General features: G+C 43.8%; 1 protein-coding gene across 8 annotated transcripts in view; it reads left to right on the top strand.

The window, feature by feature from the left end:
- EXOC6B (exocyst complex component 6B) overlaps positions 1-13,842 on the top strand; it is a 313,712-nt gene that overhangs the window by 234,232 nt on the left and 65,638 nt on the right. For all 8 annotated transcript variants that reach the window (XM_074587160.1, XM_074587157.1, XM_074587165.1 and 5 more), the window contains one exon: positions 6,632-6,705. In XM_074587160.1, the coding sequence (XP_074443261.1) occupies positions 6,632-6,705 (74 nt within the window). The remainder of the gene's footprint in view (positions 1-6,631; positions 6,706-13,842) is intronic.

Genomic DNA, 13,842 nt, shown 5'->3' with positions numbered 1-13,842 from the left:
CTGCTGTGCCCTGGGGCACTCACTGCGGCACAACTCCTTCACCATGGGCTGGGACTGCTGTTCCTCTGCCTCCCGCTGCTAGGAGGTCTGAGACAAAGTCTCACAGAGGTCTTCTCCATGGCCCACTCTAGGCATGCTCTGCTCCATGGCAAGGCTGCTTTCCTTCCCCGTATTTTCTTGCCCAAATTGCAGCTCATTGTAGCACTCGATAACGCTTTGTTGTGCATGTCAGGAATAAACACAGCTCCTTCCCTTGAGTTTCCTCCATATGACTGGCTTGGGGTCATGCATTGGTACTGCATCCCGAAACATCACAACCTGGAATGGGGCTGAGCAGCAAGAAAAAAAGCAAAAGGGTGCTGAGCTTCAAGAGTGTGCAGGTGTATTTAGTGTACGAGCACGTGACTGAACCAAATAACAGATTTTGGCAGCTTAGAAAGTTGCTACCTGTTGATTAAAGTGCCATTGATGTCCTGGACTGTCAAAGGTTGAGCACAGTTTGCATGAGCAGCCTGCATGGATGGCTTGAAAGAACGCCTTTATGTTGTGGAGCAAGCAGGTCATGATGCCCATATGAGCAAGTAGTTCATCTCATCCCTGGGAACTTGCAGACCCCTTGTTTGCCCCATGCTTTGCCCAGGCCTGCCTGTTGCTCACCATGATGGTGACCTGCACTGTTCCCTCAGAGGATGAGGGGAGCGGATCACTTCCTTCCCTCCCATGTCTTCACCAGTCAAAACTCAGCCCTCCTTAGGAACCAAAACTTTGTGTTTTCCCGCTGTTGAAATGGAGTGGGGTGATTTGTATTGACAGCAGAGCTGTCTTCCAAGCACTGCTGTACGTGCTTTCTGAAACGGGAAGGGTAAATTATTGGTGCACCGAGTGACAGAGGGCATGGAAGTGGGAGCCTCCGGTCCACAGCTGCTGTGCCACTTTCCTACACTTAGATTTATCCTCCCTTATTTCTCCCTGAATTTGTTCCCCTGGGCATATCATTAATTTATTTAGTGCTTCCTTCATTTCCCTCAGCTGACCTTTCTTAGAGGTTGCAAAGTACTTGCAGCGGCAAAGAAAATGATGCCTGATGAATTAGTGCATATAAATATGCATGGAGGAGAAGCGCATGACTCCCCTTCAATGAGCTATCAAAAACGTGTCCTTTTTGTTTAGATGCTGATAGGATGTATCGGGACAATGCTCTCTACTTTGGCGTAGTACTTAAGTGGCTTTTGCAAGTCTGACTCAGGCAAATCCTGGGAGTTTGCATGATGTCAGAGAGAAATGTTCTTCCATTATACATTGCCCCTGAATTGAGACCTCCTGCTTGCCTCTGCCATCTCTAACCATCAGCCGATTTTTGCCTTATATTCACCCTTCATCTGTCCTATAATCCATCACCTGGTCTCCTTCAGCATTGTAGCTTTAGTATTTCTCTCTCTATTTTCCTTCTCCTCTGTCTCCGTTGTAAACTTCTTGCTAATCCCATGGTGTCCTCTCAGCCTCTCCTGTCCTTTTGTCTCCAACCTCTGCTACAACATTTTGGATATCCTCCATCTCCAACACCTTCCTGTGTTCTCCTTTGTTACCAGGATACCCACTGATATTTATTTATCCATTCTTCTAGTCCTTTGCAAGTCTAGGAAGAGAAGAAGCCTCCGTCCACATCTGATTTTGTTTAAACAATTTTAACAGTGCATAGTTACTCAGCTCTGCACCCACCTGCCCTTCCCCACCCATCATGAACACACACTATTGAGGCTTGGCAACCTTTGCAGCTCAAACAAGCTAATGGTGAGATGTGCACATTCCACTTTTCCTAATATTAGTATTTTAATGGAGCTGAGACCTTCACATCTGCTATGAGATATCCACTGTACATCTTGGGTTTTGGGTTTGGTTACATGCATAGATCTGTAACTTGATTCTGTAGACCTGTCCTACAGATTGTCAGGGACCAAATTTCTTAGCACAGACCTTGGGCAACTTATTCTGAAGAGCTTTCTTTTCTTCTACTTGGAAACGTTTAGTGGTCCATCAGTGAGGAGTTCCTCCCTGGGGCTGTGGATGCTCCTCAGCCCTGTCTGCAGACCATCATGGCCCGTGGGACCACTCGTCTCTACACAGTAACAGGGCTCCAGGCTCATCTTTGTCATCTCATCAAATGACAAGAGAGAGGTAGAAATTTTTATGTAATCTGACCCAGTTCGGTATATTTTGGATAACTCCTCCCTCTCCCCACAGCTCTCTAGAATACCCCAGATGGGGATGAGCTTTGATAATTTGGCCTTTAACAGGGAACAGCTTCACAGCAGGGCTGTGTGAGAATGGTGTGTGTATAAGCTCAGTATGAAAATCGTGATCTTCTCTCTGTTCCTCTTGCCTCAATTCCCACCCATCATTTCTCACCCTTTTTTCCCTTTGCAAGCTTCTCCGGAGTCCACGCAGAGATTTGTTCTTCAGCTTGAGTGTCCTCGAGGTGTCATTTTGTGCGTCTGGGTAAGGTGCAGGAGGTCCTGTCGCTTGGCTTTTCTGAAATAGTCTTCCAAGGGTTTGTCTCAGAAAGATGACTTTGAGACCTACGTTCGTCGCTGAGATGTTTGTTTCCCCAAATGCAAAATCCTGTTCATAACTGATGCAACCATAAGCAGATTGTCCAGGTTCCCCTTGCCAGGAGCTACTCTAACCTCGATCCTGCAGGTCTGCTGTCATGAATTCTGGTGGTGTCATGTAATTCAGAGAAAATCTTACCCTCTAAATGACGTTTTTGAGGAATGAAGTCGCCAGCTGTGTTTATTTGAACCACACAATACATGTAAGACTCTGTCCCTGTGCGCATAGCCGTGTACAGTATACAAAAAGAGATTCCCCCGTTCTGTATAATTAATTTACAGTGGATGTCTCTTTTCTGGTGTACGTTTGAACTCTTTATTCTTTGTTCATTGTAAAGGGCTTAACGGTTCCTGTTCCTTGATTCTTTCATCGGTGAAATGTTTTGGAAGAGAGGTTAGAGTCCCCCTGTGACCTGCCCTGGGTGGCCCAAGCCTGTAGACCTTGCAAAGACATTACTTTTTTGGCCTGAACACAAGTCTCTCAAACCTTTAGCCTGGCTAAATGCTTTGTACAAACAGCCGCATACTGATCTGCTCTATTCTCTTGTGATTTTCTGCTCAAGGGGCTGTACTGTAGGTGGCTTGCTATGTTTGCCACTTGCCTTGGTAGTGGAGACAGTACAATAAACGAATACGACAGTACTGAGGCCAGCACTGTGCTTGGTTGTTCCGAGAAAATTATCCTGAAATCTGGTTGAAGAGATTAAAACCAAGAAGAACTGGCTGTGTCTTTCCTCTAAAGCTCTGTTCTCCTCTTTGTTTCTTTTTTTCTTTAAGACTTTGTTCATTCCTCCTTCAAAATAGGTTTGTGGCATTGGTATGTAAAATGTGACCTACGATTACAGAAGGTACGGCTATTTTTATAACAACCATGGGGTGAAGCATTGCATTCATTACTCTTCAGGCTTCTTACAGCCAAGTGCTGTAGCAGCTTTCTTCTGGTGTCTGAGCTGTATTCTTGCTCTCATTTCTTCTGTAATACAAATAATATGGTCTCATATGCCCTTTCACTTCTTGAATGTCAAGTGCATTGTTAATGCAATAGAGACTGCAATCGGTTGTATTGATGAGAATTACTGTTCAAGGAAATGTTGGTTCAGTGCGCTACCGTTGTTGTACTGTGCAGCGTTAAAGGACGGTGTCACTCCATAACTCTCACAGCCTTCCTCTCAGACGGTTCCTTAGTAAGAGACTGCTAAAGGTGAGCTGCTAACTAGCCACCATGTCTTGGGATGAAATCTGTCTTGGGTTGCTGGTGAGCAGATGACAGTAGTGATAAATTCACGAGTCTTGTGAAAACATTCAAGACCCAGTCACAGGCATTTTCTCATGAGAATTTGAAATTCATGCTTTCGGGAAGATCTTAAATTTCACAACTCCATCTGTGCTTCTAAATCGATTCCTAGCAGCTGTGAAGCCCTTAAATCCAAAATAGAAATTTTCTTTCATTACAGTCCTTTCAGGGTTTCTGTTTTTCAGCGTTTCTCCAAATATAATCAGTAACATGATGTGTCCCCATCCTTGGAGGGTAGGACATAGCAGTTCAGACAGTTTGTTGAGTACCTCAACCCAGGGATGTCTGTGACATTGAGTCATCCAGGGCAGTTTCATCCCTTGAGAGGATGCTCAAACGCTGTTTCTCGCATCTCAAAGTTTTTAGCTTCTCAGGTACGTGCTTTTCCAAAGTGGGGGTGGTTTAGAATTGATGTGGCTTTTGGGATAATTTTTCCAGATGAGACAGTGGGGTGTACAGCGAATGTGTAAAGATGATTTATGCCTTGCAGATCAGAGTCAGAAAGCTTGTGTTAGTCCTCCCTTGTGTGTGTGCTGGCACAGGCAAGCTATAGTCAAATTTTACAGCAAACGTACATTAAAATGCCTTTACAGTTAAAATTAATTAAAACAGTGTTTGAGGGTTAAATATAAACTCACTTTGGACTATTTACAGCCTGAATATTGCAGCATTGGTCAGTGAAGCTGGCTAGAAACTGAGCAGCTCCTGTCTCTGTCCAGTCTTGTCCTGGGCAAATATGGCAAAGTCCATAGGCACAACGATGGGTGGTTTCTTCTGGCTTTGATTTAAGCTTTTCCTATCCAAAATCTAAATGTGAACAGTCATGTACGTACTTTCTCTTTTTATTTTTTATTATTCGTTTCTAGTATTAACGTTGGATAAAAATAATGGGTTTACAGCCATGTTTGCTATTGTCCTGCAGGAGTTGTCACTTGAGTGATCACTGCAAAGATGAGTGATGGTTTCAATCTTAGAGCTCCTCTGACATCTGAAAATATTAAAAAGCAAAGCCGTGGATGTCTGAAACCTGGCTGCTGTGCGCCTGGAGGTACCTGTGTCTGTACTGAAGGATGTTATCCATCCCAAGATTTTAATGGAAGGTGGAGCTGGAAAGCTGACACATGATCCCTCTTTGGTTTTCAGAAATGACGCAGTTGAGGAACAGGGCTGAGTCCCGATGTCTAATTCATTAGTATGTTCTCATTAGAGCCACGGAGACTGCGCATACGACTGGGCTGCTATAGGAAGTCCTTAAAAATAGGACTGTGATGATTTGTTTTCCTTCTTTTGTGACATTCACTTGACAATGAGATAACTTTTGGAAAGAGAAGCATTCAAGGAGAAGACAATCTGTCATGAGATGACTCTGCTTCGTGTTTAAGGACAGGACAGGCTTTGTCCTTTAGTACCTCTGTGTAATCATGGAGACAGAAGGCAAAATCCTCCTTCCTTTTTCCTTAATCCTCAGCTTTTGTGGAGCTGCAGAAGCTGTTTTGGGGGTTCTTGTATGGTAAAGAACAGAATAGTTGAGTGATAATGGGCCATACATAACTTAAAAATCTGTAGGTTCGTGTATATTTTCCCTCCCTTCTTCCTTTCTGCCATCATGCTCGGTTGCATCTCAGGAAAACATTTTGTTTTAGCATGCAGCATCTCCAGTGTCTACAGGAGCAACAAAATTCAGCCAGAGGCAGAAGCTCCCTCTTGAGTCTTTCATGATGTTGAATTGTGGCTTCACAAATTAGGTCCCCTCGGTGATGAAAAGTTGCACGGAGAGCAGAGATAAAGCTGTTACTTTTCTAGCTAAAGAGGTGAAAATTAAGTGAAGTTGGGCAAAATCAACCCAAGGCGTATCTTCAAAAGGCACATTTGAGTATGTGCTGTTGTTGGCTTCATGAGCACTACCAAGTAAAAGCTGTTAAATGACATGGAAGAGCTAAGGTCCTCTAACGTGAATTTGCTCAAGTCCCCCTCAATCGTTTTGGATTTGGTTTAAATAATGGATTAGAAGAAAAATAAATGACTGAAGTATGAAATTTTGGCCAGATTAAACTGGAAGGAGGTGAACGTGGCCTTGGAAATATTCTCTTCACTTTAGAAGCTAATGTTATTCACTTGTCAGATGTCTTCATCCAACATAAATAAATACGCCACATAATGGCCGCGATTCTTCCCATTTGGTGTGACTGTACACTGGCAATAGTGCGCCATACCAGATAATGCAAATAATCTGCTGCCGAATAATTAATGATGCGGCTGGGCATATTTTTTTGATGAATGCTTATGGAGCCTGGTGACAGGCGTGAAATTAGAAAATTCCTTCAGCGCCCTAAAATATAAATAGCTTTCGGAACTGAAAAGAGTTTCACAGCTGAAGATTTTATTGTGTTGAGAGGAAAAACTTTTCCACCCCCATCCCCCCCTTTCTTCTCGGCAAGTTGTTTGTCCATTCACAAAACAAATACTCTGAAGCCCAGTACGGCTCATGGGAATAAATTTCAGGTCGAATTAGTACAGTTTCCTTGCTGTCAGGACGGTGGAATTAATGGTGTTTTGATGACACGAATTTTGAAGGGCGAACAAAGACGCTGAAGGGAGGGAGACATGACTCCTTAGAAGCACGGTCCTCCTCTCCCCCAGCCTCTCTTGTCTTCCCTGTCATCCGTCTGCCAATCTCCCTGTCCATGGTTAGTTAAAGGCGCTTTTTATCCTCTTTTCTTTCCCACAGAGTTTGCCAGATCCGGCCCAGTGCCTGGGTTCCAAGGGGACACGCTGCAGTTGGCCTTCATCGACTTGAGACAAGTAAGTCTTTGTGTTTTTGTTTTTTGTTTTTCTTTTAAGATGTGTGACTGAAGACCATCAGGTCTTAAGGAAAAGGAGAGGAGGGGAAACGGCGTCGGTGATTTACGCCAGAGACCTATATTTCCCCCCCTCCTCCTCCCTGCGCTCGAAGCCACCTCCTTATTGAGCACTCTGGGGTCCTGGAGATGATGGAGGTGAAAAGGGCTGGTGGTACGGGGGCAAGAAAGAAAGCCATGCCTGACCCTGGCCAAAGGGGTCCATTGTGCTCCTGTTGGCTTCTGCAGATGTGGCAAAAAGATAACTTCGACTCTCCCGGCTGACGCCAAGCAGGTGGTGCTAACAGAGAGAGCAGTGATGCAGAGACCGCCCGCCTTGAGGACTTTTGTTCACAGATAATGCCCACAGAGGCGTTTTGCGAGGGTGAAGGAATTTGCATTCGGGCTTGTGTGGGGAGGGTATGCCTGTGTGCGCGCCCGTTTGTGTCCGTCTTTGGCTCAGCAACCCCCTCCTCGGTCCCCTCTTCCGCAGATGGTCCCCAGCCATGAATGACAAAGTGGCTGTTGGGGAAGATGATTGGGGAAGGCTCCACCCATCGGTGCCCACCTCTCGAGGGGGCCCCGTCAGAGCCAAGTTGACCATAGCAGGTACTGAGGCATTTGTGGGGCTTGGCAAGCCAATTTAGGGAAAAGGGCCATTCTAGCAAGTCATTTGTTTGGGGTAGAAATGGGCATTATTGATATACTAGGCTGGGGGGAAAAAGTGAGGTGGTCCTGTCATCTCTTGGCACTGAAGATGGATGAGTTGGATAGAAAGTCTGAATGAAGTAAGACTCAATGACTGATGCTTCTCTCCTATTAAAACAATCTTTTTGTCTGTTAAACCCCCCTGGCTTTGTCCCTCCTGCCATCATGATGCAGTGCCTCTTGTTTTCAGGGTTGACGTAGCTTGCATTCTGAAAACTTTCGGGTGCCGAGGGTATTTCTTAAATCTGCATAATCCCTTGTATCGATGATCTCCAGACCACTGGGGCTCTGATTCATGCTTGAGCCGCTTTTAACCCATAAGGGTTTGAGAACTTCTCTGAATCCAGTTGATGTGCAGGGAGCAATCAGTCATCCCATGACACTTCTGTGGAGCAGGAATAAGTTTAATAACGTTGAGATGCCATGCATCTGCTTTTTGGACTTGGGCCTGCCAGTAACTGCCAGATTTGTTTGCAAAATGGTCAAAATGGCTACATGAGAAAGGTATCACCGCTACGCGTTGACACTTTTATCTTCATTAGCTTCTTGGCACTTTATTGACTGCCGTACACAACGTGCTCACAACCTCCTGGGTATAAGGAAATGTGGAGTCTTTGGTCCTTTTCCAAGCACGAAGACATGAATGCAGGGATTTTGAAGAGGAAAGCTGTGGCTATTTGAAGAATGAAATGCCCTAAAAATGCTCGGTAAGGTTTAGCTGGTCTGAGCCAGTGCATTAGCAGTGAAATGTTTGTATGGTTCATAAGTGCAAAAAGCAGCCAAATGAATTCAGCTCGGGTGGGGAAAAAGCTGAATAGTAGTCCTCTACAAGTGTTCCTCCTCTGTCAAATGTTCTTCTTCGTACACAGCGTTTTCTTCTTTCTTTTGGATGGTAGTCCCACCTTTTTTTCTTGCATTTAAAAATAATAGCTTTTCTGAATGTTGCAAGGAGAAAGGGCAGATGCTGTGGCCTGTTAGGTTTCAGGTGAGGACAGGCTGTCCTAAATCATCTTCTGGATAACAGGGATGCTTGTTGATCCCACGTATTGTACGGATAATGGACAACATCTCATTGCTCCAGGTAGAGGATAATCCACCTATCACTGACTTGTTGAGATTGGCAATATTGTGCAAAGAGGAGATACTTCCCAGCTCCATTGATCCTGTCGATGACCTAATCTCATGATATTAATGTGTCACCAAAGTCCATCTGTGTGGAGCTCTGTTGGCTATCGCAGCTCTCCAGTGCTCCAACCACCATGGGGCTTCTTGTTCTTCTGCAGCTCCAGCTGCAGGGCCTGGGAGCAGGGGATAGCTGGAAGGGTGGATGGATGAAGGCACAGCAAAGAGAGGTCTTTAATTTGTTCTTCAACTTGTTTTTAATTTGTTGGTTTGGGACATTGCATTCTTTTTCTTTTAAGCTGCTGAACGTTAACAGAATCTGGACTTAAAGCTATGAACGGGGAAAAGATACCACCTGAAAATGTATGTGTTTCTGTCTGTTTTCCTTCGCCTGGGAAGGAGCACCGGCGTAGCCAGTGAAAAGGTATTTCCAACCTGAAATCCAGACAAGCTTCTCAAAATGTTAAAAGTAATTTCAGGCTTATATTTCGGGTAGATTTATACTTACTGTCAATTAGTTTGGCTTTGCACAAGCAGGCAGAAGCAGTCTGGCTTGGTTACGTAGGGAGGAAAATGACTGGGCAAAAAATGCACCAACTAAGTGTGTTTCAGTACTGGCTGTTACAGAGCAATTGTAGATTTTGAGAGAGAAAATTTTCAAAGTAATGTGGGATGATTAAGTTTAAGGGAATGACCAAAAGAAATTCTTAGTACAATAAAATATAAAATGGTAGAAAAATGTAGTGATTTGGTTTGTGTCTTGAGTACAGATCCTTGTAGTGGAAAACAAGCCCTGTAAAAATGTCACTGTCTAGGAGCATCAGAGTCCTCCTTGTACAGTGCAGCAGACGCAAATATAAGATCTCTCTGTACATTGAAAGCCTTATTTTCCCCTTGCGCTCTCGGAAATTGGGAGCAATTCCATCACCGTATGGTAAAGAGAAAAAAGTCAAGCCCAGAGAATCAAAATTGCTATTCTGAGTAGACAGTAAGTTAAAAAGTGACTTTTCTTCCCATCCCGGGACAATTCTAAATCCATAAATACCTTTAATGAAGTGATAAACTAAACCAAGTTGCATCTCAAATCCTGCTGTAAGAGCCCTTTTATAACAAGTGTCTGACAGTGATACTCAAATATTTAAGGCTTTACAAGGAAGCAATAGTTACTTTTCTCCCTTAAGGTTTAAAAATTGCTCTTACGCACTTAGTGCTATATGTTTGAAATCTGAAATAAATTTAGTTCCATAAATAACCTTGCTAAAATATGAAAGGTGCCTAAATAGTTCAGTTTTCTGAATCTTTCTTTCAAAAGTGACTTGGGCACTTCTGTCCAAATACTGTTGAATGTCCAAATACCGCTGAACATCTCCAGGAGACTTCAAATCAGCCCTGAGCCTGCACATGCAATAAGTTCACTGTTCTCTCTGCAGCTTCTGGCCAGCTGGAAATGTTTTAGCTTTTAATTTTCATGGGTTTATTATAAGAAAGTTGGTTGAAGTGGAAGGTTTTATGTTTGTCTGTGAAGTCGCTGCAATCCACAGCCATGCTGATCTCTCCTAGAAGCCAGATAGACACTCGTGGCTGCCCGCCAAGGAAAATCTGTCTCCAGCACTCGAAGAATTTCAGTCTGGGCTCTAGCAAGGGAACGGCCTCGATGGATTAGAGCTCCTTACTCTTGGCCTCTCTGTCTGTCCAGCGAATTATAAATCCTGTGTGTTGAATTTCCTCTGCAAGTACAAACCTCAGCATCGAGAGAGATTTAGAGAAAGGCAGGCAGGAGCCTGTCTTTCTGGAGGCACACATACGTGCAGGGAAGGATCCATTCTTCTGCTCCACCATTTTTCTGTTTAAATTAATGGTTGTAACTTGAAGGTGGTTATGAATTTGAGCATCAACCTTCACACGCCATGAGTGAGGTTAAGACGGGCAAGTGCTATCATTGGGTGTGGAACAGCTTTTCTGCTTCCCACTTGTCCAATAGCAAACTTTTTATGCATATTTATACTGTGTTCAAAATCCAGTTGTGGTTATTGTGGGTATGTGTTGGATGCCAGCCAGCTGAGTAATGAGAGGTCTCCCTCTGATGCGTTAATTTTACCTCTGATAGAGATGCTTAATAAAATAGTGTTCCTCTCAGGAACACAATTCCCTTCCATCCCTAATCTGTGCCCGGTTCTTCCCTTCATACAGGTTACCTATCTCTTCTGCATTGTTTGCATAGTTATTGGAGAGGTCTTTTTCTTCATTTAGAAGATGAAATACGAAGTTAGGCAGGAACCTTTAGCCATATGAAATGTGCAATTGTTCTACCTTTGTGTCTATCTTAATTTCCCACAATGATTTCTGAACCTTCTGGCCCATTTTAGCCGTATGTGTTTGGTGAGCTTCAAAGGTATAACAGCCCTACGCATCTTTCTGAAAATACAAGCCAAGATAGAGGAGAAAAGCTGCAGTGTGAATTCATCCCTTAGCCTTGAGAGAGACCCATGGGGAAACCTGCATTTCTTGGTTCTGTGCTTGGTTTAAGGAACCACCTGCTCCATTGTAGGGAACAGCAAACTGTGAGGTTACGTTGAGAGATACAGTAATGCTGGCATTCGTGGATATCTGGCTTAGCTTCTAATCAAATCATCAGGTGATAGATAAGGTTTTTAAAACTCCATCTGACTTGGTGGTTGACTGCTTAAAGGCACTTGAGGCTTGGACTTGTGCAAGGTGAGCCTGTATCAACTGAGATGTAGCCCTGTCTCCTACTGCTACCGCGTTGTCCAGGGCTTCCATACCCAACTCCAGGAATGGTGGCTGAGGGGAAGCCCTTGCAAATTTGGGCTGAAGGGCCAAGACCCCATGGGTCTGTGCCTTGACATGACACTGCAAGGCTCTGGCCATCCCTCTACTCTGTTACCTGAGTAGGAAGATGAAAATAATCCCTCCAAGAGCTCCAAGGTAGCACCCAGGACAGCATGCAAGTTCATTCCCACCAGGCAGAAAGCCCTGGGTTGTTCTGTTTTTTAATTTGTTTCTGTATTTTGCAGTTAAACGTGGTTTCCCTGCCCTGCAAAATCTAATGAGATATCTGAGGAGCAATGCGAAACAAGGTGTTGGGTGAGCCTTGGAGCCGGTCCTGAGCCTGCTGAGAGAGGGACTGCCAGTGCCATGAGTGTGCAGTGGTGTGGAGAGAGGCTTGTTACATGTGAAACTGGTTTGGCTTATTTTACGCCACTTGTTTTGCTGGTAGATGCAACAGAAGTTGAAAATCGTATTAGAGGGAGGATCAAATAAGTTAACTATCTTGGCAAGATGTCTCCTCTTCACATGTACTTGCTTGTGTCTTTGAAGCACAGGTTTCTGTTGTAAGAGAAGTTGCAGACAGAGTAGCTGCAGTGTTAATCATTGGATGCAGTAAGGCAGAGATGAAAAGGTGACTCATGGGCTTCAGCTCATCTACTTCCTTATCACTTGCTATTTTCCATAACCAAGTTTTTCTGTAGACTGGCTCACTGTCCCGCTACCTTGCCTGTCTTCAGCCTCATGGTTCACCTGGCTCTCCCAAACGCCCGTTGCACTGCTCTGGGAAAGACCGCAGCATGGGGGATCTATGTACTATCTTTTTTGAGAAGCACTCTTGTAAGTTTTAGTTTCTGGTCATCTTTAGTGTTTAATGGTCTTTGCAGGGGGACTTTCACCATAGGAAGACAACATTTATGTTTTACATCTTACTTAACTTGCATTCTCTCCTCTCCTTTTAACTGTATCCCTTTACTCTCGTGTTTACTTTGTATCCTGTCCTTGCTTAATAGTGCTTGCTTTAATTATTTAGCTGTTGCTACATGGCCTCTGCACATTCTCCTCTCCATCTCAGCAATCTGAAGCCCTTCGCTGGCTATTGAGAATGGTCCTGCGTGCCCTGCCCGCAGCTGTCTCCCAAGCAGCGTCAAGTGAAATGTTGAATTCTATTAATCTTTCATTGCAAATGTCATCTTCTTGTGCACTAAGGAAACAAGAGGTGTGAAGACACATGTTGCAGTTGCAGCCTTAATTCTTAATTACCTGGCAATGATGGGTTTGAGCTAGTTTTATCATTATCCTTAAATATAGGTTTTTGCTGTTAAGATTGTATCTACAGGCTGTTAATTACTTTTTTTGCTCCTCTCAGAGTTCCTTCCACTGATGGGTATCTTTTGGGTAGTACATCCACCATTATTAATCATGTTCATTATGGTAGTGCCTACAGGCCAACTAACAACTGCCCATTTTGCTGGGTTTTGTGCAAACATGAAGACCTGAAGAGTCTAAACAGATGATGGAGACCAGAAAAGACAGGTCAAATGTGTCTAACTTACGGCCAAACGCATTACTGACAATTAAGTGGTATTTTGTTTCCTGACACCTGTGAATGTGATAGATGCTTTTCTAGGCATCCAGAAGCCATATCCAACTCAGCTTCCCAGAAGTGGAGATATTATCGCCTTCATCCTCTGTCACACCTCTTTACTTCCATGGGCCCAAATTATGCTGGTTTTTCTAAATGCCAAATTGCGGGGAAACCAATTTCAAAGGTGTAGTCTGGTGTTAATTTATGGTGGACTTCAGTGGTGTCTGGGCCACTCTGGCATCATGCTGAGTTTCCTCTCAAAAGTTATCTGCATGGGGTAATACAATAATTTTGTTAACAAAAAGACTTGTATATTAGCTTTCTGTATCAAAAAATAGTGCCTGGATTTGTTTTCTGAATCCATATTTGGAATGAAGTTACCTTTGAAAATGTTTGCTGTAATCACTTGGTGGAAAGTAACAGTTTGCGTAAAGTCATAGATTTATTAAGGCCCATTTAAAACCTTATGACATTCATATACTCGTATTGTATCAGTTGTTTACTCTTTGGATGGTGGAGCTGGACATACCCTTCAGTTCAGGTTAGAAACCTGGCTATGATGAGAACACAGTACCTGTTTTGCCTGTGAACAAGGTGTGCCCGAGGCCCCCCAGCAGATGAATTTCACATGAGGATGTAGGACCTACTTTCATGTTACCCCTTGTGCTTCAAATGCCCTTTTGATCTCTGTTAGTTAAGGTATTTAGGTGTCTCCATCCATCTATCTCCCACCCCATGTCTCCCTAGGAAACTTGGAAGAAGTGAAGAAATAGAAAGACAAGATGGAGTGAATGACTTTAACAAAAAACAACCAAAATCAACAAACAAAACTCTTCAGATGTTTAATGAGGGGCCTTTTTTGCCTTGTTTCATGCTCTTAATATCACCTGATACTTC

This window comes from Larus michahellis, chromosome 5, assembly GCF_964199755.1.
Source record: "Larus michahellis chromosome 5, bLarMic1.1, whole genome shotgun sequence".
Lineage (NCBI taxonomy): Eukaryota > Metazoa > Chordata > Aves > Charadriiformes > Laridae > Larus > Larus michahellis.
This window is presented reverse-complemented; position numbering and strand designations above follow the sequence as displayed.